We start from the raw sequence: 23,842 nt of genomic DNA, 5'->3' as shown, positions 1-23,842 counted from the left end.
GTGCTGAGGACAGGAAGGGTTAAAATACCACGCGGGATTTACATTTTGTTTTATAATTTAATATACGTCTCTGTACAATGTGAGAATACATAAAGCAATCAACATATGTGAATCAAAGCAAAACACCTTCACACAGGACAGCTCTAAAGTACAGAGAGACCTGAGCATGTGAGCTTACAATCTATGGAATCTAGAGAGAGGAGAAGGAAAGGGAGGGGAAGACTAGAGATGTAAGAGGAGGGGAGAGGAGAGGAGAAAAGAGGGAAGGGAAAATAAGAGAAGAAGAGAGGAGAGGGAAGGAGGGGAGAGGAGAGGAGAGGAGAGGAGAGGGAGGAGAGGAAGGACGGGAAAATAAGAGAGGAAGAGAGGAGAGGGAAGGAGGGGAGAGGAGAGGAGAGGAGAGGAGAGGAGAGGGAGGAGAGGAAGGACGGGAAAATAAGAGAAGAAGAGAGGAGAGGGAAGGAGGGGAGAGGAGAGGAGAGGAGAAACGAGGGAAGGGAAAATAAGAGAAGAAGAGAGGAGAGGGAAGGAGGGGAGAGGAGAGGAGAGGAGGGAAGGGAAAATAAGAGGAGAGGACGGGAGAGGAGAGGAGAAAAGAGGAGAAAAGAGGGAAGGGAAAATAAGAGAAGAAGAGAGGAGAGGGAAGGAGGGGAGAGGAGAGGAGGGGAGAGGAGAGGAGAAAAGAGGGAAGGGAAAATAAGAGAAGAAGAGAGGAGAGGAGAGGGAGGAGAGGAAGGACGGGAAAATAAGAGAAGAAGAGAGGAGAGGGAAGGAGGGGAGAGGAGAGGAGAGGGAAGAGAGGAGGGAAGGGAAGGGAAAATAAGAGGAGAGGAGGGGAGAGGAGAGGAGAGGGAGGGGAAGACTAGGGGAAGAGACCACAGGAGAGGTGAGGGAAGGAAAAGGAAAATAAGAGAGGAGAGGAGGGGAGACAAGGGAAAGACGAGAGGAGAAGAGAAGAGAAGAGAGGAGAAGAGAAGAGAGGAGAAGAGAAGAGAGGAGAGGAGAAGAGAGAAGGGGAGTCAAAGGAAGAGATGAAAAGAGAGTAGGGGACAGGAGAAGAGAGGAGGGGAGACAAGGGAAGAGATGAAAGAAGAGGTGAGAGAAGGAAAGGGAAAATAAGAGAAGAGGAGAGGAGAGGAAAGGATGGGAGACAAGGGAAGAGACGAGAGGAGAGGAGAAGAGAGGAGAGGAGACAAAGGAAGAGACGAAAGGAGAGGAGAAGAGAGAAGTGGAGGGGAGAGGAGAAGAGAGGAGGGGGACAAGGGAAGAGATGAGAGGAGAGAAGAAGTGAGGAGAGAGAAGTGGAGAGAAGAGAGGAGAGGAGAAGGAAAGGGAGCGGAAGGCTAAAGGATGTAAGAGGAGGGGAGGGAAGGCAAGACAAGGGAAGAGGATAGGACACAGAGGAGAGGAGAGGAGGGAAATGGAGAAGAGAGAAGAGAAAAAGAGAGGAGGATAAGAGTGGAGGGTTCAAAAGAGTAGAGGAGAACAGAACAGATAAAAAAGAGAGAGGAGGAAAAAAAGAGAAATGAAAAAGGAATAGGGACAGAAAGAGAAGAGAAAGGAAACAGAGAAGAGGGAAGATGAGAGGGAGAAAGAAAAGTGAAAAAGAAGATGAGAGGGAGATACAAACAGAAGACATCAGCAGACAGGTTTCCATAGACTGAATGTTGCCGTTTGGTTGGTAAAGGGATATTAATTATTCCATGTACGGAGGAGCCAGGATGCACTTGTGTATATTGTATTCTCTGGAGGACAAATGTAACCACTCAGAGGAGTTTCCTTATGAGACATGAAGAAGTGACTGGAGACGACAGAGGAGAGGAGCTCAGAGACCAGGCTGAGACATTGCTCCACTCTGTACATTACTATTTATATCGGCAATTCCCTGGATATATATATTGTATATAATTTAATTACTGTATACGACACAGAGCCCTCTTTAGGTTGGGGTAGTGGAGGTTTATGCTTGAATGTCATATAACACAAAGGTATTGATGGTACATGATGGGTGCGGACCTGATATGGTTTCTACGTGATCCAGGTGCACCGAGGACAGTAACGAGCCCGGTCATGGGTCTGACGTCCGTCCATAGGTCCTCCCGGTGCACGACAAGATGCTTTGTGTCTTCCTCCTTGACTTTTATACATAGCAATCTAGAAGGGATGAAGCAGAGAGGGGCGACCTTCTGCTCCTTCATTCTTCTCTCTTCATAATAGTGAAGATATAACATTTAGAGGCCGGTGCCACTAATTGCGAGAAGAGAAGGGTTTACCGTCTTCTTTAAAAAGTCCAAGAGTCAATTGCGCATTGCATGTAGGTCATTGTAAATGTCAACCCTCTGTCCATGCAGCTCCTTAAAAGAGACAAGACACATAATTAAATGGGGAAATGAGGTCATAAAAGACTCCCCCAACCACTTCTCCCCCAACTATCCCTCCCTCCAACCACCTCTCCCAACTATCTTTCCCTCCAACCACCTCTCCCCCAACTATCTCTCCCCAACCACCTCTCCCCCAACTATCTCTCCCCAACCACCTCTCCCCCAACTATCTCTCGCTCCAACCACTTCTCCCCCAACTATCCCTCCCTCCAACCACCTCTCCCCCAACTATCTCTCGCTCCAACCACCTCTCCCCCAACTATCTCTCCTTCCAACCACCTCTCCCCCAACTATCTCTCCCTCCAACCACCTCTCCCCCAACTATCTCTCCCCCAACCACCTTTTCCCCGACTATCTCTCCTCCAACCACCTCTCCCCCAACTATCTCTCCTCCAACCACCTCTCCCCCAACTATTTCTGCTCCAACCACCTCTCCCCCAACTATCTCTCCCCCAACCATTTCTCCCCCAACTATCTCTCCCTCCAACCACCTTTCCCCAACTATCTCTCCCTCCAACCACCTCTCCCCCAACTATCTCTCCCCCAACCACCTTTCCCCAACTATCTCTCCTCCAACCACCTCTCCGCCAACTATCTCTCCTCCAATCACCTCTCCCCCAACTATCTCTCCCCCAACCATTACTCCCCCAACTATCTCTCCCTCCAACCACCTTTCCCCAACTATCTCTCCTTCCAACCACCTCTCCCCCAACTATCTCTCCTCCAACCACCTTCCCCCCAACTATCTCTCCCTCCAACCACCTCTCGCCCAACTATCTCTCCCCTAACCACCTCTCCTCCAACTATCTCTCCCCCCAACCACCCCTTCCCCAACTATCTCTACCCCCAACCACCTCTCCCCAACTATATCTCCCCAACCACCTCTCCCCCAACTATCTCTCCTTCCAACCACCTCCCCCAACTATCTCTCCCTCCAACCACCTCTTCCCCAACTATCCCTCCCCAACCACCTCTCCCCCAACTGTCTCTCCCCCAACCACCTCTCCCCCAACTATCTCTCCCTCCAACCACTTCCACCCAACTATCTCTCCCTCAACCACCTCTCCCCCAACTATCTCTCCCCCCAAATACCTCTTCCCCCAAATAACTCTCCCTCAACTATCTCTTCCCCCACCATCTCTCCCTCAACTATCTCTCCCTCCTCTCCTATTGTGGCCAAACAAGAAACCATAAACACAGAGACTCACTTCATATGTGGGGTCATTGGTTGGAGGAAGGGTCTTCAGCTTCTTCAGTTTCTCTAATTACAAAAATGGAAGAGATTATCCAAAAATTATTACAAAATTATTTAGAACATCTAACAGTATTATAGTGGTTATATTCTTGCACATAGGGGGCCGTATTACAGTAGTTATATTCCTGTACATAGGAGCAGTATTATAGTAGTTATATTCTTGTACATAGGAGCAGTATTATAGTAGTTATTTTCTTGTACATAGGGGCAGTATTATAGTAGTTATATTCTTGTATATAGGGGCAGTATTATAGTAGTTATATTCTTGTATATAGGGGGCAGTATTATAGTAGTTATATTCTTGTACATAGGAGCAGTATTATAGTAGTTATATTCTTGTACATAGGAGCAGTATTATAGTAGTTATTTTCTTGTACATAGGGGCAGTATTATAGTAGTTATATTCTTATATATAGGGGCAGTATTATAGTAGTTATATTCTTGTACATAGGAGCAGTATTATAGTAGTTATATTCTTGTATATAGGGGCAGTATTATAGTAGTTATGTTTTTGTACATAGGGAGCAGTATTATAGTAGTTATATTCTTGTACACAGGGGGCAGTATTATAGTAGTTATATTTCTGTACATAGGGGCAGTATTATAGTAGTTATATTCTTGTACATAGGGGCAGTATTATAGTAGTTATATTTTTGTACATAGGGGGCAGTATTATAGTAGTTATATTCTTGTATATAGGGGGCAGTATTATAGTAGCTATATTCCTGTACATAGGGGCAGTATTATAGTAGTCATATTCTTGTACATAGGGGCAGTATTATAGTAGTGATATTCTTGTACATAGGGGGCAGTATTATAGTAGTTATATTCTTGTATATAGGGGCAGTATTATAGTAGTTATATTCTTGTACATAGGGAGCAGTATTATAGTAGTTATATTCTTGTACACAGGGGGCAGTATTATAGTAGTTATATTCTTGTACATAGGGGCAGTATTATAGTAGTTATATTCTTGTACATAGGGGCAGTATTATAGTAGTTATGTTTTTGTACATAGGGAGCAGTATTATAGTAGTTATATTCTTGTATATAGGGGCAGTATTATAGTAGTTATATTTCTGTACATAGGGGCAGTATTATAGTAGTTATATTCTTGTACATAGGGGCAGTATTATAGTAGTTATATTTTTGTACATAGGGGGCAGTATTATAGTAGTTATATTCTTGTACATAGGGGGCAGTATTATAGTAGTTATATTCTTGTATATAGGGGCAGTATTATAGTAGTTACATTCTTGTACATAGGGGCAGTATTATAGTAGTTATATTCTTGTACATAGAGGACAGTATTATAGTAGTTATATTCTTGTACATAGGGCGCAGTATTATAGTAGTTATATTCTTGTACATAGGGGGCAGTATTATAGTAATTATCTTCCCGTACATAGGGGCAGTATTATAGTAGTTATATTCTTGTACATAGGGGGCAGTATTATAGTAGTTATATTCTTGTGCATAGGGGGCAGTATTATAGTAGCTATAGTCCTGTATATAGGGGCAGTATTATAGTAGTTATATTCTTGTACATAGGGGCAGTATTATAGTAGTGATATTCTTGTACATAGGAGCAGTATTATAGTAGTTATATTCTTGTACATATGGGCAGTATTATAGTAACTATATTCTTGTACATAGAGGACAGTATTATAGTAGCTATATTCCTGTACATAGGGCGCAGTATTATAGTAGTTAAAATCTTGTACATAGGGGCAGTATTATAGTAGTTATATTCCTGTACATAGGGGGCAGTATTATAGTAATTATATTCTTGTACATAGGGGCAGTATTATACTAGTTATATTCTTGTACATAGGAGCAGTATTATAGTAGTTATATTCTTGTATAAAAGGGCAGTATTATAGTAGTTATGTTTTTGTACATAGGGAGCAGTATTATAGTAGTAATATTCTTGTACACAGGGGGCAGTATTATAGTAGTTATATTTCTGTACATAGGGGCAGTATTATAGTAGTTATATTCTTGTACATAGGGGCAGTATTATAGTAGTTATATTTTTGTACATAGGGGGCAGTATTATAGTAGTTATATTCTTGTATATAGGGGGCAGTATTATAGTAGCTATATTCCTGTACATAGGGGCAGTATTATAGTAGTCATATTCTTGTACATAGGGGCAGTATTATAGTAGTGATATTCTTGTACATAGGGGGCAGTATTATAGTAGTTATATTCTTGTATATAGGGGGCAGTATTATAGTAGCTATATTCCTGTACATAGGGGCAGTATTATAGTAGTCATATTCTTGTACATAGGGGCAGTATTATAGTAGTTATATTCTTGTACACAGGAGCAGTATTATAGTAGTTATATTCTTGTATATAGGGGCAGTATTATAGTAGTTATATTTCTGTACATAGGGGCAGTATTATAGTAGTTATATTCTTGTACATAGGGGCAGTATTATAGTAGTTATATTCTTGTACATAGGGGCAGTATTATAGTAGTTATATTCTTGTACATAGGGGGCAGTATTATAGTAGCTATATTCCTGTACATAGGGGCAGTATTATAGTAGTTATATTCTTGCACATAGGAGCACTGTTATAGTAGTTATATTCTTGTACATAGGGGGCAGTATTATAGCAGTTATATTCTTGTATATAGGGAGCGGTATTATAGTAGTTATATTCTTGTACATAGGGGCAGTATTATAGTAGTTATATTCTTGTATATAGGGGCAGTATTAAAGCAGTTATATTCTTGTATATAGGGGCAGTATTATAGTAGTTATATTCTTGTACATAGGGGCAGTGTTATAGTAGTCATATTCTTGTACATAGAGGACAGTATTATAGTAGTTATAGTCTTGTACATAGGGCGCAGTATTATAGTAGTTATATTCTTGTACATAGGGGGCAGTATTATAGTAGTTATATTCCTGTACATAGGGGCAGTATTATAGCAGTTATATTCTTGTATATAGGGGCAGTATTATAGTAGTTATATTCTTGTACATAGAGGACAGTATTATAGTAGTTATATTCTTGTACATAGGGGGCAGTATTATAGTAGTTATCTTCCCGTACATAGGGGCAGTATTATAGTAGTTATATTCTTGTTCATAGGGGGCAGTATTATAGTAGTTATATTCTTGTACATAGGGGGCAGTATTATAGTAGTTATCTTCCCGTACATAGGGGCAGTATTATAGTAGTTATATTCTTGTACATAGGGGGCAGTATTATAGTAGTTATATTCTTGTGCATAGGGGGCAGTATTATAGTAGCTATAGTCCTGTATATAGGGGCAGTATTATAGTAGTCATATTCTTGTACATAGGAGCAGTATTATAGTAGTGATATTCTTGTACATAGAGGACAGTATTATAGTAGTTATATTCCTGTACATAGGGCGCAGTATTATAGTAGTTAAATTCTTGTACATAGGGCGCAGTATTATAGTAGTTATATTCTTTTACATAGGGGCAGTATTATAGTAGGTATATTCTTGTACATAGGGGCAGTATTATAGTAGTTATATTCTTTTACATAGGGGCAGTATTACAGTAGTTATATTCTTGTATATAGGGCGCAGTATTATAGTAGTTATATTCTTGTATATAGGGGCATTATTATAGTAGGTATATTCTTGTACATAGGGGCAGTATTATAGTAGTTATATTCTTGTATATAGGGGCAGTATTATAGCAGTTATATTCTTGTATATAGGGGCAGTATTATAGTAGTTATATTCTTGTACATAGGGGCAGTATTATAGTAGTTATATTCTTGTACATAGAGGACAGTATTATAGTAGTTATATTCTTGTACATAGGGGACAGTATTATAGCAGTTATATTCTTGTACATAGGGGCAGTATTATAGTAGTTATATTCTTGTACATAGGGGGCAGTATTATAGTCGTTATATTCCTGTACATAGGGGCAGTATTATAGTAGTTATATTCTTGTACATAGGGGGCAGTATTATAGTAGTTATATTCTTGTGCATAGAGGGCAGTATTATAGTAGCTATAGTCCTGTATATAGGGGCAGTATTATAGTAGTTATATTCTTGTACATAGGGGCAGTATTATAGTAGTGATATTCTTGCACATAGGAGCAGTATTATAGTAGATATATTCTTGTACATATGGGAAGTATTATAGTTGTTATATTCTTGTACATAGAGGACAGTATTATAGTAGTTATATTCCTGTACATAGGGCGCAGTATTATAGTAGTTAAATTCTTGTACATAGGGGGCAGTATTATAGTAGTTATATTCTTTTACATAGGGAGCAGTATTATAGTAGCTATATTCTTGTACATAGGGCGCAGTATTATAGTAGTTATATTCTTGTACATAGGGCGCAGTATTATAGTAGTTATATTCTTGTATATAGGGGCAGTATTATAGTAGGTATATTCTTGTACATAGGGGCAGTATTATAGTAGTTATATTCTTTTACATAGGGGCAGTATTATAGTAGTTATATTCTTGTACATAGGGCGCAGTATTATAGTAGTTATATTCTTGTATATAGGGGAAGTATTATAGTAGTTATATTCTTGTATATAGGGGCAGTATTATAGAAGTTATATTCTTGTATATAGGGGCAGTATTATAGTAGTTATATTCTTGTATATAGGGGCAGTATTATAGTAGTTATATTCCTGTACATAGGGGCAGTATTATAGTAGGTATATTCTTGTACATAGGGGCATTATTATAGTAGTTATATTCTTGTACATAGGGGGCAGTATTATAGTAGTTATATTCTTGTATATAGGGGGCAGTATTATAGTAGGTATATTCTTGTACATAGGGGAAGTATTATAGTAGTTATTTTCTTGTATATAGGGGCAGTATTATAGCAGTTATATTCTTGTATATAGGGGCAGTATTATAGTAATTATATTCTTGTACATAGGGGGCAGTATTATAGCAGCTATAGGCCTGTGTGTTAAGAAGCTTTTCTCACCCTGATATTTCTTCTTTTGTATCTTAGTAGATATCCAGAATGCCATGCTGGCAATTATTAAGGTGATTAAGGCATCACAGACCACAATTCCAATAATGGTCCCAGTATTGAGCTGAAAACAATTTCCACATCCTGCAAGTAAAAGAATATTTATATTGTCTTTCATCCATAATTGTCTCATCTTTCTGCATTGGTTATCATTTATATTAGTATTGTTTCTTGGAAAGTTAATCTTTTTTTCCATTTTTAAAACTTTCAAAAGTAATTAAAAATATTTATTTACTAGCCTTTGTAACGTATTCTTTGTAATAGACTCCATTACCTTCTTTTGTTTCCTTTTCTCTTAATCACCATGCCTGAAGATGTTGGCTTATCTACCTTCTTTGAGCACCTTTAGAAGCTGCTTTGAACTGCTGCTCTTGTTTAACAAGAGACCATACTCAAACACTGTTTACAAACCTTCTCCCTGTTGGAGGATCTTTGCTGCCCTCCCCCCAAAAAATGTGTTTGTAACCTGTGTTTGAGTACAGATTCTTCTGCAGTGGTCATCATTTATATTAGTATTGTTCCTTGAAGAGTGAATTCTTTTTTTCCCATTTTTAAAACTTTTAAGAGTAAGTAAACTTCTTTATTCACTAGCCTTTGCAATGTTAGTAGTCTTCTTAATAGACTCTATTACCTTATTTTTCTTCCTTTTCTTTTAGTCACAAAGCAAAAGGTGTTGGTTTAACTATGGTACATTCTTTGTGCTCCTTAAGAAGCTGCTTTTAACTGCTGCTCTAACAAGAATCCATATGCAAACACTGTTTACAAACCTTTTCCCTGTTAGAGGATCTTTGCCACCCTCCTCCCAAAAATGTGATTGTAACCTGTGCTTGAGTACAGTTTCTTCTGCAGTCATCATCATTTATATTTGTTCCTTTAGAAGCTGCTTTGAACTGCTGCTCTAACAAGAATCTATACTCGAACTCTGTTTACAAACCTTTTTCCTGTTGGAGAATCTTTGCCACCATCCTCCCACAAATGTGATTGTAACCTGTGTTTGAGTACAGATTCTTCTGCAGTCATCATCATTTATCCTTGTTCCTTTAGAAGTTGCTTTGAACTGCTGCTCTAACAAGAATCTATACTCGAACTCTGTTTACAAACCTTTTTCCTGTTGGAGGATCTTTGCCACCATCCTCCCACAAATGTGATTGTAACCTGTGTTTGAGTACAGATTCTTCTGCAGTCATCATCATTTATCCTTGCTCCTTTAGAAGCTGCTTTGAACTGCTGCTCTAACAAGAATCCATACTCGAACACTGTTTACAAACCTTCTTTCTGTTAGAGGTTCTCTGCCTTCCTCCCCCACAAGTGTGTTTGCAATGTGCAAAGATTTTTTACTAGAGCAGCAGTACAAAGCAGCTTCTAAAAGAGCAGTTAAAAAAATGATATTGGTAAGGTGTTTTAGCAAATAGGAAGCAAAATAACACAGTTTCTAATTAGGCTTAGGTATTATTTCATAACTCAATACTTATCTACAATTTAGTTTTGAATTGTAGCTTACCTTCCTGAGCAAAAGCAGAACCTGTAAAAAAAAGAAAGGAGGTTGTGTCATGAAACTATCATATAAATAATGAATTGTTAGAGGCGCAAACTTCTGAGTAAATTATATGTGACAAGAAACCAAACAGGATGCGCTAGATCTCAGAGCTCCGTTTCATTTAGTAAGTGTCCAGTCGTGTGGTTATCTGACCTACTTAATGTCTCACATGGTCTTCAAAGTTCATAGACTGGGTGATTCACAGCGTAAAGTCACCATATACTTCCCTTATTGCATATGTTGCATCCAATGTCCTCTTTTCTGCTGCCGCTGACTCCATCTCTAAATTAATCACCGTGGAAAATCTGAACCACGCCTCGCCGGCCGGCTCACTGGCAGCAGGAAGGACATCACCAATGGTGCCAGCGCAAGCACTGTGGAGACTGTCTGTAGCAACTGCCTTGCTGTGGTCATTTTGGAATTAAAGATGGGGCATGGGTATCAAATATTGAGCAGAAAGGTATAGTGACCATAAATTAGAAATGCATAGCCACTTTTATCATGGAGGGTCCCTTTACAAGAGTTGTGTGGCCTTAGGCTACAAATATACAGTGACTACAGACTTGTGAATCCTCACGTCATGCACATTGCGGACTATGAGGATTCTCCAATGCCAAAGCCGTAAGCGGGAGGTCATTTGACCATACATATGCAATTTGCCACATTCCAACTAGACTATATCTGATTTGCATACTTCTGGCCACATTCCAACTAGACTGTGCCTGATTTGCATACTTCTGGCCACATTCCAACTAGACTGTGCCTGATTTGCATACTTCTGGCCACATTCCAACTAGACTGTGCCTGATTTGCATAATTCCGGCCACATTCCAACTAGATTGTGCCTGATTTGCATAATTCCGGCCACATTCCAACTAGATTGTGCCTGATTTGTATACTGATGGCCACAATATTTGCATACTTCCGGCCACATTCCAACTAGACTGTATCTGATTTGCATCCTTCTGGCCACATTCCAACTAGATTGTGCTTGATTTGCATACTTCCAGCCACATTCCAACTAGACTGTATCTGATTTGCATCCTTCCGGCCACATTCCAACTAGACTGTAACTGATTTGCATACTTCCGGCTACATTCCAACTAGACTGTATCTGATTTGCATCCTTCCGGCCACATTCCAACTAGACTGTAACTGTTTTGCATACTTCCAGCCACATTCCAATTAGACTGTATCTGATTTGCATCCTTCCGGCCACATTCCAACTAGACTGTAACTGATTTTCATCCTTCCGGCCACATTCCAACTAGACTGTAACTGTGTTGCATACTTTCAGCCACATTCCAATTAGACTGTATCTGATTTGCATCCTTCCGGCCACATTCCAACTAGACTGTAACTGATTTGCATACTTCCGGCTACATTCCAACTAGACTATACCTCATTTGCATACTTCCAGCCACATTTCAACTTGATTGTGCCTGATTTGCATACTTCCGACTACATTCCAACTAGACTGTACCTGATTTGCATACTTCCGGCTACATTCCAACTAGACTATACCTCATTTGCATACTTCTAGCCACATTCCAACTAGACAGTGCCTGATTGGCATATGTCCGGCCACATTCAACGTAACTGTGCCTGATTTGCATACTTCCGGCCATATTCCAATTAGACTGCGCCTGATTTGCATAATGCCGGCCACATTCCAACTAGACTGTACCTGATTTGCATACTTCTGACCACATTCCAACTAGACTGTGCCTGATTTGCATACGTCCGGCCACATTCCAGCTAGACTGTACCTGATTTGCATTCCTACAGTAACATTTCAACTAGAGTGTACCTGATTTTGCATACTTCTAGCCACATTCCAACTAAACTGTACCTGATTTGCATATGTTCAGCCATATTCCAACTAGACTGTGCCTGATTTGCACACTTCCGGCCTCATTCCAACTACACTGTACCTGATTTGCATACTTCCAGCCACATTTCAACTGGACTGTACCTGATTTGCATACTTCCGGCCTCATTCCAACTAGACTGTATCTGATTTGCATACTTCCGGCCACATTTCAACTGGACTGTACCTGATTTGCATACTTCCAGTCACATTCCAACTAGACTGTGCCTGATTTCTATACTTCCGGCCACATTCTAACTAGACTGTCCCCCATTTGTATACTTACAGCCACATTCTAACTAGACTGTGCTTGATTTTCATACTTCCAGCCACAATATTTGCATACTTCCAGCCACATTCCAACTAGACTGTGCCTGATTTGTATACTTCCGGTCACATTCTATCTAGACTGTCCCTCATTTGCTTACTTCCAGCCACATTCCAACTAGACTATACTTGATCTTGTTCAGTACAAATGCATTGAATGAGACTGTGCATGTCTAGTTGGCATGTAACAGCTTGTATACAAATCCCAAATTCACAGTGCAAGCAATGTGAGGGTTCACCAGTCTGCAGTTACATAGAGTGACTACAGACTTGTTGCCTAAGGCCGGACATCCCCTTTCAATTAAAGGAACACTCCCTCCAAACTGCATCAACTGTTACCATTTTTACATCATTTTCTAGTTTTTCTTCTTACAAAATTGTTTGGGGGGGGTTACTTTTTTGGGGCTTGAAAAAAATTAGCATGAATTTGTTTACTTTTTTTTGAGTGTGTTTTAATACACTTAATTGTTTACAGATTCATATATGGAAATACAAAGAAGCTAAAAATACCTAGATCTTGCTGCATTGAGAAAAAAATGGCAACATTTCTGGATATTCATTATGATAAAATTGGTGAATGTTAAAAATTAAACAAGGAAACAATAAATCCCTGACAGTTATCATCAATCCGACGTAATAAAGCCAAAAAGACCGGAAAACACGTTTACGAGATTCGCTCATTTTGTACTGCGGTCACAGTTTTGCCGTTTTTCATGGCGGACAAGTCCTGAGTGTCACAGCCCGGATCCGTAATAGTGATATGTTCCCACTTGTAACAATATTACATAATAATGACACCCACAACATTTGCTTCTCCAAACACAGCGGAAGCAGATCCGTCCAATATGGGAAGTATAATTCTGCCAAAAATGCTTTATTCTCCTTTTTGATTTCCTTGTGCAGAAACTTCAGAAAGGTTTGATGTCTGCAAAACCTCAGAAATCTGCTACATTTATAATAATAGAAACATAAACGATGATAAAGAGGAGGTTGTCAGCTCTGCCCTCTGTTACTATCACTACTGTGCAAACTTGTTACATTGTTTACAAATATAAAGAACTAGCTGTAGTACCCGGCGTTGCCCGGGATAGTAACTGTCTCGCTCTCTGTTTGTCTTTGTCTGTCTCTCTCTCTGTCTCTGTGTGTCTGTCTCTGTCTGTTCTGTGTGTCTGTCTCTGTGTCTTCCTTTGTATGTCTGTCTCTATCTGTTTCTGTCTGTCTCTGTCTGTCTCTGTCTCTGTGTGTCTGTCTGTGTCTGTCTCTGTGTGTCTGTCTCTATCTGTCTCTGTCTGTCTCTGTCTGTCTGTCTCTGTGTCTGTCTCTGTCTATGTGTGTCTGTCTCTGTCTGTCTCTGTCTCTCTCTGGCTGTCTCTGTGTGTCTCTCTCTGTGTCTGTCTCTATCTGTCTCTGTCTTTGTCTCTCTCTCTGTCTCGCTCTGTGTCTGTCTCTGTGTGTTTGTCACTGTGTGTCTGTCTCTGTGTGTCTGTCTCTTTACCTGTCTGTCTGTGTGTGTCTATCTCTCTGTCTGTCTCTTTCCATGTCTGTCTTTTTCCCTCTCTGTGTCTGTCTGTGTGTTTGTCTCTATCCATGTGTGTCTCTGTTTTCTATCCATGTTTGTCTGTCTGTCCGTGTCTATCTCTCTGTGTGTCTGTGTCTATCTCTGTCTCTGTATCAGTATCTCTGTCTGTCTCTCTCTATCTCTGTCTCTCGCTATCTCTGTGTCTGTCTGTCTCTTTCTCCATCTGTCTCTTTCCCTGTCTGTTTCTTTCTCTGTCTGTCCCTTTCCTAGCCTGTCTCTTTCCTAGTCTGTCTCTTTCCCCGTCTGTCTGTTTCTCTGTCTGTCTCCCTTTCCCCATCTGTCTCTTTCCCTGTTTATCTCTGTCTCTTTCCCTGTATTTTTCCTTGTCTCTGTCTCTTTCCCTGTTTTTGTCTCTTTCCCCGTCTAGCTCTTTTCCTGTTCCTATCTGTCTCTTTCCCTGTCTGTCTCTTTCCCTGTCTGTCTCTTTCCCTGTCTCTGTTCCTGTCTCTGTCTCTTTCCCTGTCTGTCTCTGTCTCTTTCACTGTCTGTCTGTCTCTGTCTGTCTCTATCTGTCTGTCTCTTTCTCTTTTTTTGTCTGTCTCTTTCCCTGTCTGTCTGCCTCTGTCTGTCTCTTTCCCTGTCTCTCTCTCTGTCTCTTCCCCTGTCTGCCTCTTACTCTGTCTTTGTCTATGTCGGTCTGTCTCTCTCCACCGACATCTTATTACCTCACACATGAGCTTCTTATACTAACAATTTATTTTTTTCCTATAGCAACCACTCACAGCTGCTATTAATAACCTATAGCTCGCTGCTCCATTGACTTTAATGGAGGCAGTTTTTTTGGAGAGTAACTGTAAAGCGCTGGGTTAAATTTTCCAATCAAAACATAGTCTATGACGTTCCCTGAGTCACATGGGGTGTCTGTGCAAAATTTCGTGATTGTAAATGCGACGGTGCGGATTCCTTTAGCGGAGATCCACACATACACACACACATACATACACACAGCTTTATATATTAGATGTGTGTAATAACACGGAGACTGATATTAATACAAATATCTACGACATTTAAAGGGACGTGGTAAAAGGATGACGCCGCCCAGAAACACATCATTTGTAATCAACCCTAAGGTTAGGTTTTTTTCAGGGATTTTTTTTTTGTCTGAAAAAATCTAAAATAAAATGCTTCTAAAAGGCACATCAACTTTGTAAGAATTTGTGGCTTTTATTGCTCTTTTGATACAGTTTTCTAGTCACTTTTTTCTATTATAATAGGAGTTGCTCCAATAGAGACAGATTTTTTTTTGTTTTTGTTGCAAAAACCTTGTCAGAAATTGTTTAAATAACTGTATGCTTCCTAAGGGATCATGTCTTGGATCGGCAGCCATCATAGCCAGGTTTCTTCAATTCTACAGAAAAGCAAAAATATTATGGCCATTAGAGTTTGTTCCCACATTGCAGATTTGGGTGCAGATTTTCTGCATCAAAAACTGCATCTCTTGGCAGGAAAAACGCTGCAGAAAAAACACTTGCTTTTTGCTGCATTTTTTGGGGGCTGTGTTGCATTTTGTGATGCGTTTTTTTGCTGTGGTTTTTCGTTTTTCAATGCATTTTTGGGGTGGTTTTGTGTTTTTTGTCTTGGTTTTGCATTTTTTATGAATTTTGTTGCTGCGGTTTTGCATTTTTGATGCGGTTTTTGGTGCAGTTTTGCGTTTTTTGATGCATCTTTTGGGCAGTTTTGCATTTTTTGATTTTTTTTTTTTTGCTGCGGTTTTGCTCGTTCCAATGCATTTTTGGGGCAGTTTTGCAATTTTGATGCTTTTTTGCTGTGGTTTTGCGCCTTTCAATGCATTTTTTGGTCAGTTTTGCATTTTTTTATGTGTTTTTTTACATGGTTTTTCATTTTTTTAATGCGTTTTTTGCTGCAGTTTTGCATTTTTCAATGCATATTTTGGGCAGTTTTGCATTTTGTGATGCATTATTTGCTGTAGTTTTTGTTTTTTTATGCATTTTTGCTGCGGTTTTGATTCTTTTGATGTGTTTCTGGCACGGTTTTGCTTTTTCGATGTGTTTTCTGGTGCGGTTTTGCATTTCTTTTATGCGTTTTTTGGTACAGTTTTGCATTTCTTTAATGCGGTGTTTTTTGCATTCTGATAGGAAAAACTCTGGAAAAAAACTCAGAAACAATTGACAAGTTAATTGTTTGGTGCAGATTATTTTCTGCACCAAAACCTGCAAGGAAAAAATCTGCAATATGTGCACAGCCAGTCAGGATTCTCATAGATTCTGCTGGCATGCATTTTCCTTTGCAGATTGATTGATTAAAATCTGCAAGAAAAAAGACGCAGCATGTGCACACAGCCTCAAGGAACAGGATCTCTATGTTTGTAGAATCTCACAAGGAAAAGCTCATATCCCTAAGTTTGAGCAAATGTTTATCTTTTTTCATCACTGTATTTGAAGAGCTATCACGTTTCTTCATTCTCTGTTGATATAAGTGTATGTGCATAAAGGAGGGTTTGGGGGTTTTTTGTTTTTTTTTAATTTGATTCTAATCACCCAAAAATTGTGTAAAAATTTCTTCCTTTTCATTTCCATGGTAAAATCTTTTTTTTGTTCATACATTCAGTGTTCAGTGTTTTGAGCAATTTATTTTAATACTAGCTGTACTATCCGGCTTCGCCCGGGTTAATAAATGTTGTTAACAAAATAGACTGTATTAACATTCCCGGGATAGAATGTATAAATAGAATGTATTAACGCCCGGGATAGTAACTGTCTCTCTGTTTCTCTCCCATTCTCTGTCTGTCTCCCCCTCTGTATATATCTCTCTGTCTCTCTCTCTTTGTCTGTCTGTCTCTTTCCCTGTCTGTCTCTGACAGTCTCAATCTCTTTCCCTGTCTGTCTATCTATCTCTGTCACTTTCCCTGTCTGTCTCTTTCCCTGTCTGTCTCTTTCCCTCTTTCCCTCTGTCTCTTTCCCTGTGTCTGTCTCTTTGTCTGTCTCTTTACCTGTCTTTGTCTGTCTCTTACACTGTCTGTCTCTTTCCCTCTATTTCCCTGTCTGTCTGTTTCCCTGTGTCTGTCTCTGTCTCTTTGTCTGTGTCTGTCTCTTTACCTGTCTGTGTCTGTCTCTTAACCTGTCTCTCTCTTTCCTTCTCTTTCCCTGTCTGTCTCTTTCCCTGTCAGTCTGTCTCTTTGTCTGTGTCTGTCTCTTTGTATCTGTCTCTTACCCTGTCTATGCCTGTTTCTTACCCTGTTTGTGTCTGCCTCTTTCCCTGTCTGTGTCTGTCTCTTTCCCTGGCTGCATTGTGACACGCCAACATTCCATATAAGGGCGTGGCTGCGCATTCTTCTGAAGTTCTGGCTGCACTGTGGTTCCCAGCTCCATTCGCTTTAATGGAGGAAGGTTTATTGGTGAATAACTGTAAAGCGCGGGGTTAAAATTTCCCCTCAAAACATAGCCTATGACGCGCTCGGGGTCCAGATGTGTGAGTGTGCAAAATTTTGTGGCTGTTGCTGCGACGGAGCAGATGCCAATCCCGTACATACACACATACACACACACACATACACACACACACACACACACACATACACACACACACATACACACACATACACACACACACACACATACACACATTCAGCTTTATATATTAGATTTCAGGCTTTGAAAAATGACTATTGGGAGGAAAAAAAAGTGCAAGTTTTTTCTGTTAAGGCTGTGTGCACACCTTGAGTATTTGGTTGCAGAATTTTCTGCACCATTTCTGCATTTCTTGGACGGAAAAACGCAACAAGGATGTTTTTGCTGCTTTTTTATGCGTTTTTGCCAAGGTTTTGTTACTTTTTTTGCATTTGTTTTTTTTGTCTTTCAATCGTGACAGAAACACTGAAAGAATTGACATGCTGCAAATTATTTTCTGCACCAAATCTGCAAGTAAAAAACTGAACGTATGCACGAGACTCCAGTATTCTCATTGACTTTGCTGGCATCAAGGATTTGCAAGCAGTTTTGTGGAAAAAATGTACTAAAAAAATGCATAAAAAAATGACAAAACGCACTGTGCGCACACAGCCTTAAGGTCTTTTGATGCAATATTCTCCAAATTAAGCACTGTCCAATCAAAGACACTTTAGCATAAAAAAAATATCAATGTGCACACAAATTTTTTTTCGGAAACTCTCTAAATCCTCGTCTACATTTCAAAAGTTTGAAGTTTCTGCTCCGAACATTCAGCAAAAAATACTCTGTACGTAGCCTAAAGCCGCTTCAGGAAATGATTCAGTAAATAAAAACTCCTCCAAAAACTCTTAATGTGCAAATAAACAGCACAGGACCGATCACAAGATCATCTGAACAAGCACTTGGGTTACTCTCACAAGTTGCTTATTTGACGCAGATTTTTGTTTCAGATTTTCCTGCAGAAAATCCGCTGCGTAACATAAGTCCCATTTAAGTAGATGATTAACAAAGCTCTTTTACCCATTGTGGATAATTTTTGGACGTTAATTAAGTCAGCACAATGTCAATTCTATGTGCGGTTTTAGAAAGGGTAAAGTCTGCAACAAAGTTAAATAAGCACAGATTTTGCTAAGGCGGCTTTCACACTGTTTTTTTAACATGCGTCATGATCGTTTTTATAACGCAAAAACGGATCCAGTGCAAATGCGTTTTCATTTCAATGCATTTGCACTGGACTCGCGTCTACATGCGTTCACCTGCGTTTTCGTGCGTTATAGTGAGGATTCAGCGACTTGCAGTTTTTTAACTTTTTTCAAAAACGCTACTTGTAGCGTTTTTGAGCTGCGTCCAAATACTGCAAATTGCTAGATCCTGACTAAAGAGCACGCAAACGCATGTGAAGGCTGGCATGCTGATAGACAGGATCCTGCTTGCTCTATTGAGCATGCCCAGAAACCAGCCTCGCGTGATCAGTCCCTTTCTCCCCCTCCCTCTCTCCCCCTCCCTCTCTCTCCTCTCTCCCCCGCCTGAGAGCGGAGGACGCTCGTAACCAAGGTAAATATCAAGTAACCGTGGGCTTAGTTACCCGATGTTTACCTTGGTTACGTGTGCAGGGAGCAGGCAGCCCTGCTCCTAGCAGCTGCAGACGCTCGTAACCAAGGTAAATATCGGGTATCCAAGCAAGTTACTTGATGTTTACCTTGGTTACGTGTGCAGGGAACCCGGCTCCTAGCAGCTGCAGACGCTCGTAACCAAGGTAAATATCGGGTATCCAAGCAAGTTACCCGATGTTTACCTTGGTTACGTGTGCAGGGAGCCCGGCTCCTAGCAGCTGCAGACGCTCGTAACCAAGGTAAATATCGGGTATCCAAGCAAGTTACCCGATGTTTACCTTGGTTACGTGTGCAGGGAGCCCGGCTCCTAGCAGCTGCAGACGCTCGTAACCAAGGTAAATATCAGGTATCCAAGCAAGTTACCCAATGTTTACCTTGGTTACGTGTGCAGGGAGCCCGGCTCCTAGCAGCTGCAGATGCTCGTAACCAAGGTAAATATCGTTTATCAAAGCAAGTTACCCGATGTTTACCTTGGTTACGTGTGCAGGGAGCCCGGCTCCTAGCAGCTGCAGACGCTCGTAACCAAGGTAAATATCAGGTATCCAAGCAAGTTACCCAATGTTTACCTTGGTTACGTGTGCAGGGAGCCCGGCTCCTAGCAGCTGCAGACACTCGTAACCAAGGTAAATATTGGGTATCCAAGCAATTTACCCGATGTTTACCTTGGTTACGTGTGCAGGGAGCCCGGCTCCTAGCAGCTGCAGATGCTCGTAACCAAGGTAAATATCGGGTATCCAAGCAAGTTACCCAATGTTTACCTTGGTTACGTGTGCAGGGAGCCCGGCTCCTAGCAGCTGCAGACGCTCGTAACCAAGGTAAATATCGGGTATCCAAGCAAGTTACCCGATGTTTACCTTGGTTACGTGTGCAGGGAGCCCGGCTCCTAGCAGCTGCAGACGCTTGTAACCAAGGTAAATATCGGGTATCCAAGCAAGTTACCCAATGTTTACCTTGGTTACGTGTGCAGGGAGCCCGGCTCCTAGCAGCTGCAGACGCTCGTAACCAAGGTAAATATTGGGTATCCAAGCAAGTTAACCGATGTTTACCTTGGTTACGTGTGCAGGGAGCCCGGCTCCTAGCAGCTGCAGACGCTCGTAACCAAGGTAAATATCGGGTATCCAAGCAAGTTACCCGACATTTACCTTGGTTACCAGCGTCCGCAGCTATCAGATATCGGCTCCCAGTCGTTCACGTTCAGTTTCCCTCACTCCCGATCACATGACTCCAATGCCCGCCCATAAACTTAAAGTGACAGGATCCTGCAAAATAACACATGCGTTTGCATGCGTTTTTCTTTGCAAAAACAGGATACACTTTTGCAGCAAAAAAACGTTCATGACGCATGCTAAACAAACGTAGTCTGAAAGCAGCCAAAGTAGATGAAACTTAAAGAAATCATTTTTACACATTGTGGATAATTTTTGGGCGTGAATTATTTCAACAAGATGTCAATGCTATGTGCGGCTCTAGAAAGGCTGCAGCCTGCAACAAAGTAACATAAGCACAGATTTTACTACAGTTAAGTAGATAAGACTTTAACAAATCTTTTACCCATTGTGGATTATTATTATTATTTTTGGGCATGAATTATGTCAGCAAGATATCACTTTTATGTGCAGTTTAAAAGGGTGCAGTCTGCAACAAAGTAACATAAGCCCAGATTTTGTTACACTTAAGTAGTTGAGAATTAAAAGATCTCTTTTACACATTGTGGATAATTTTTGGGCATTAATTATGACAAAAAGATAGGAAACAGTGTTTTTGAAAGGGGTTTTCTTTAAGTTTTTTTTAACAATTTTATAATGGCTGTCAATGTAGCTGATTGGTAAGGTTGCAACATATACTTAGAAAATATGTCCAGAACCTTTTCATGGTCCAGATTGCAGTTTTGTGACCAGAACTGTTTGGTAGACCTGCAATTGACAAAATGGCCCAGAGCAAGATGACATCAGACAACCCCCTTTAAATGTTGTCAGTTCTCTGACAACTGTAACTCCCCCTTCCCTTTATCTGCTGTTGTCACGTGGCCAAATTCTCATTGGGCAACCATATTCCTCTACACGGCTTTAGAAAGAATTGCTGGAGGAACAATCTGTCCCGTCATCAGAAGTTTTGGACACGTAATTGTATCTTGCAAACTGGGTGTTGATTCCATTAAATCTTATTTGTACACCACGTTGTGCAATTTCCAACGTTTTTTGGGGGAATTTCATAAATTAGGGGAAGTGAATGATTCTTCCCTGCAGATGAGATTTCCACATTGTGAAATAACTTACAAAATAAAACAAAATGTCCTAATGATCACCCACAGTCACTGAAAGTATCCAATTATTTGGTAAATATTTAAAACTAGCTGTGGTATCCGGCGTTGCCTGGGATAGTTACTGTCTCTCTGTCTCTCTCCCAGTCCCTGTGTCACTGTCTGTCTCTTTCCCCGTCTGTCTCTTTCCAGGGCTGTCTCTTTCCAGGGCTGTCTCTTTCCAGGGCTGTCTCTTTCTCCATCTGTCTCTTTCTCCATCTGTCTCTTTCCAGGACTGTCTTTTTCCAGGACTGTCTTTTTCCAGGGCTGTATCTTTCCCCAGCTGTCTCTTTTCCCGGCTGTCTCTTTCCAGGGCTGTCTCTTTCCAGGGCTGTCTCTTTCTCCATCTGTCTCTTTCTCCGACTGTCTCTTTCTCTGTCTGTCTCTTTCGCCGTCTGTCTCTTTCCACGTCTGTCTCTTTCCAGGGCTGTCTCTTTGCCCGTCTGTCTCTTTCTCCGTCTGTCTCTTTCCCCATCTGACTCTTTCCAGGTCTGTCTCTTTCTCCGTCTGTCTCTTTCCCCGTCTGTCTCTTTCCCCATCTGTCTCTTTCCCTGTCTGTCTCTTTGCCCATCTGTCTCTTTACCCGTCTGTCTCTTTGCCCAGCTGTCTGTTTGCCCGTCTGTCTGTTTCTTCATCTGTCTCTTTCCCTGTCTGTTTCTTTCCAGGTCTGTCTCTTTCCAGGTCTGTCTCTTTCCCCGTCTGTCTCTTTCCCCGTCTGTTTCTTTCCCCGTCTGTCTCTTTCCCTGTCTGTCTCTTTCCCTGTCTGTCTCTGTGCCCGTCTGTCTCTTTGCCCGTCTGTCTCTTTACCCGTCTGTCTCTTTGCCCAGCTGTTTCTTTGCCCGTCTGTCTGTTTCTTTGTCTGTCTCTTTCCCTGTCTGTTTCTTTCCAGGTCTGTCTCTTTCCAGGTCTGTCTCTTTCCCCGTCTGTCTCTTTCCCCGTCTGTCTCTTTCCAGGGCTGTCTCTTTCCCCGTCTGTCAGTCTGACTCTTTCCCCATTTATCTCTCTCTGTGTCTCTGTCTGTCTTTTTCTGTCTCTCTCTATTCATCTCTCCACCGACATCATATTACCTCACACATAAGCTTCTTATACTAACAGTTTATTTTGTTCCTATAGCAGCCACTGACAGTTGCTATTAATAACCTATAGCTCCCACCTCCATTCAATTTAATGGCGGCAGGATTTTAGAGACTAACTGTAAAGCACGGGGTTAAATTTTTCTGAAAAAACATAGTGACCCCCTGGGTCACATGAGGCGTCTGTGCAAAATTTCGTGATTGTAAATGCGATGGTGCGGATACCTTTAGCGGACATACATACAGCTTTATATATTAGATGTATAAGAAATTGTTTTGTTTTTGTGCTAAAAACGTTGCAAACGTAAAAGGTAGATGACACGATCCGTCCACTTTTGCGATGCCGCATCTCCTCTCCGCTGGCCGTGAGCCGATTAGATTGCTAGTGATACATTGTAACACTAAGGCTATGTGCGCTCTTTGCATTTTAAACTGCAGCGTTTTATGGCCAAAAGGCATGCGTTTTGATTGTCCATAACAGTCTATGGAAAAGGAAGATTTCCTGACCGCAATTTGCGTTTCAAAACGCTGCGTTTAATTTGCATAATTTTGGGCAAAAAACATGCGTTCAAAGAAGCAGCATGTCAATTGTTTTTGCCATTTGGGCTGCGTTTTGCTAACATTGAAGTCAATGAGAATTAGCAAAAAGCAACCAACATCAAAATTCCAGCGTTTTACCTGCTTTTTAGCTGCTGAAACAATGCGTTTTGGACTATCTAACATCAAAATAATGGAATAATATGTCCCTTTACACACACACATAGTCCGACAATTAAATTAATAAAAAATATTAATTTACTGCTATTTTACCGCTAAATAGTATAAAACCGCTCTAATTATATGAAATATAACTAGTTTCTATATTATTTCAATAATTATATGTATTCCATTTTGTCCCTTTTTTCATTGTGTTTGGCTGTTTAAACTTTATTTAGCAGTGTCTTTATGTTCAAAACGCATATGTCAAAACGCAATGGAAAAGCAGGTAAAAAGCGCTAAAAACGAGGCTAAAACGTGGTAAATACGCACGTTTTTACCGCTTTTTTGTGGACAAAAGAAACTTTGGCAAAAGCAATTTCTGCCAGAGGATGCGTTTAGAACTGCAACTAGGACGACGCAAAGTGCGCACATAGCCTAAGAACTAACCAATCAGTCTTCTTGATGTCTTCTCCTTAAGGGAATGTTCACACTGAGTCTTTTTTTTTGGTCTTCTTGATGTCTTCTCCTTAAGGAAATGTTCACACTGAGTCTTTTTTTTTTGGTCTTCTTGATGTCTTCTCCTTAAGGAAATGTTCACACTGAGTCTTTTTTTTTTGGTCTTCTTGATGTCTTCTCCTTAAGGGAATGTTCACACTGAGTCTTTTTTTTGGTCTTCTTGATGTCTTCTCCTTAAGGGAATGTTCACACTGAGGTATTTTTTTTGGTCTTCTTGATGTGTTCTCCTTAAGGGAATGTTCACATTGAGTCTTTTTTTTTGGTCTTCT

General features: G+C 40.6%; 1 protein-coding gene across 1 annotated transcript in view; it reads right to left on the bottom strand.

Moving 5' to 3' along the window:
• Positions 1-1,464: 1,464 nt before the first annotated feature.
• LOC142256895 (TYRO protein tyrosine kinase-binding protein-like) overlaps positions 1,465-23,842 on the bottom strand; it is a 25,462-nt gene continuing 3,084 nt past the window's right edge. The window contains exons 2-5 of the mRNA XM_075328861.1: positions 10,152-10,172; positions 8,603-8,734; positions 3,590-3,642; positions 1,465-2,354 (exon numbers count right to left, since the gene is read on the bottom strand). Coding sequence (XP_075184976.1) covers positions 2,298-2,354; positions 3,590-3,642; positions 8,603-8,734; positions 10,152-10,172 — 263 coding nt within the window. The 3' untranslated portion in view covers positions 1,465-2,297. The remainder of the gene's footprint in view (positions 2,355-3,589; positions 3,643-8,602; positions 8,735-10,151; positions 10,173-23,842) is intronic.

The sequence above is a fragment of the Anomaloglossus baeobatrachus genome, chromosome 11 (genome assembly GCF_048569485.1).
Source record: "Anomaloglossus baeobatrachus isolate aAnoBae1 chromosome 11, aAnoBae1.hap1, whole genome shotgun sequence".
In the NCBI taxonomy this organism is placed as follows: Eukaryota; Metazoa; Chordata; class Amphibia; order Anura; family Aromobatidae; genus Anomaloglossus; species Anomaloglossus baeobatrachus.
Note: the sequence above shows the minus strand (reverse complement) of the source record. Positions and strands in the feature narration are given on the sequence as shown.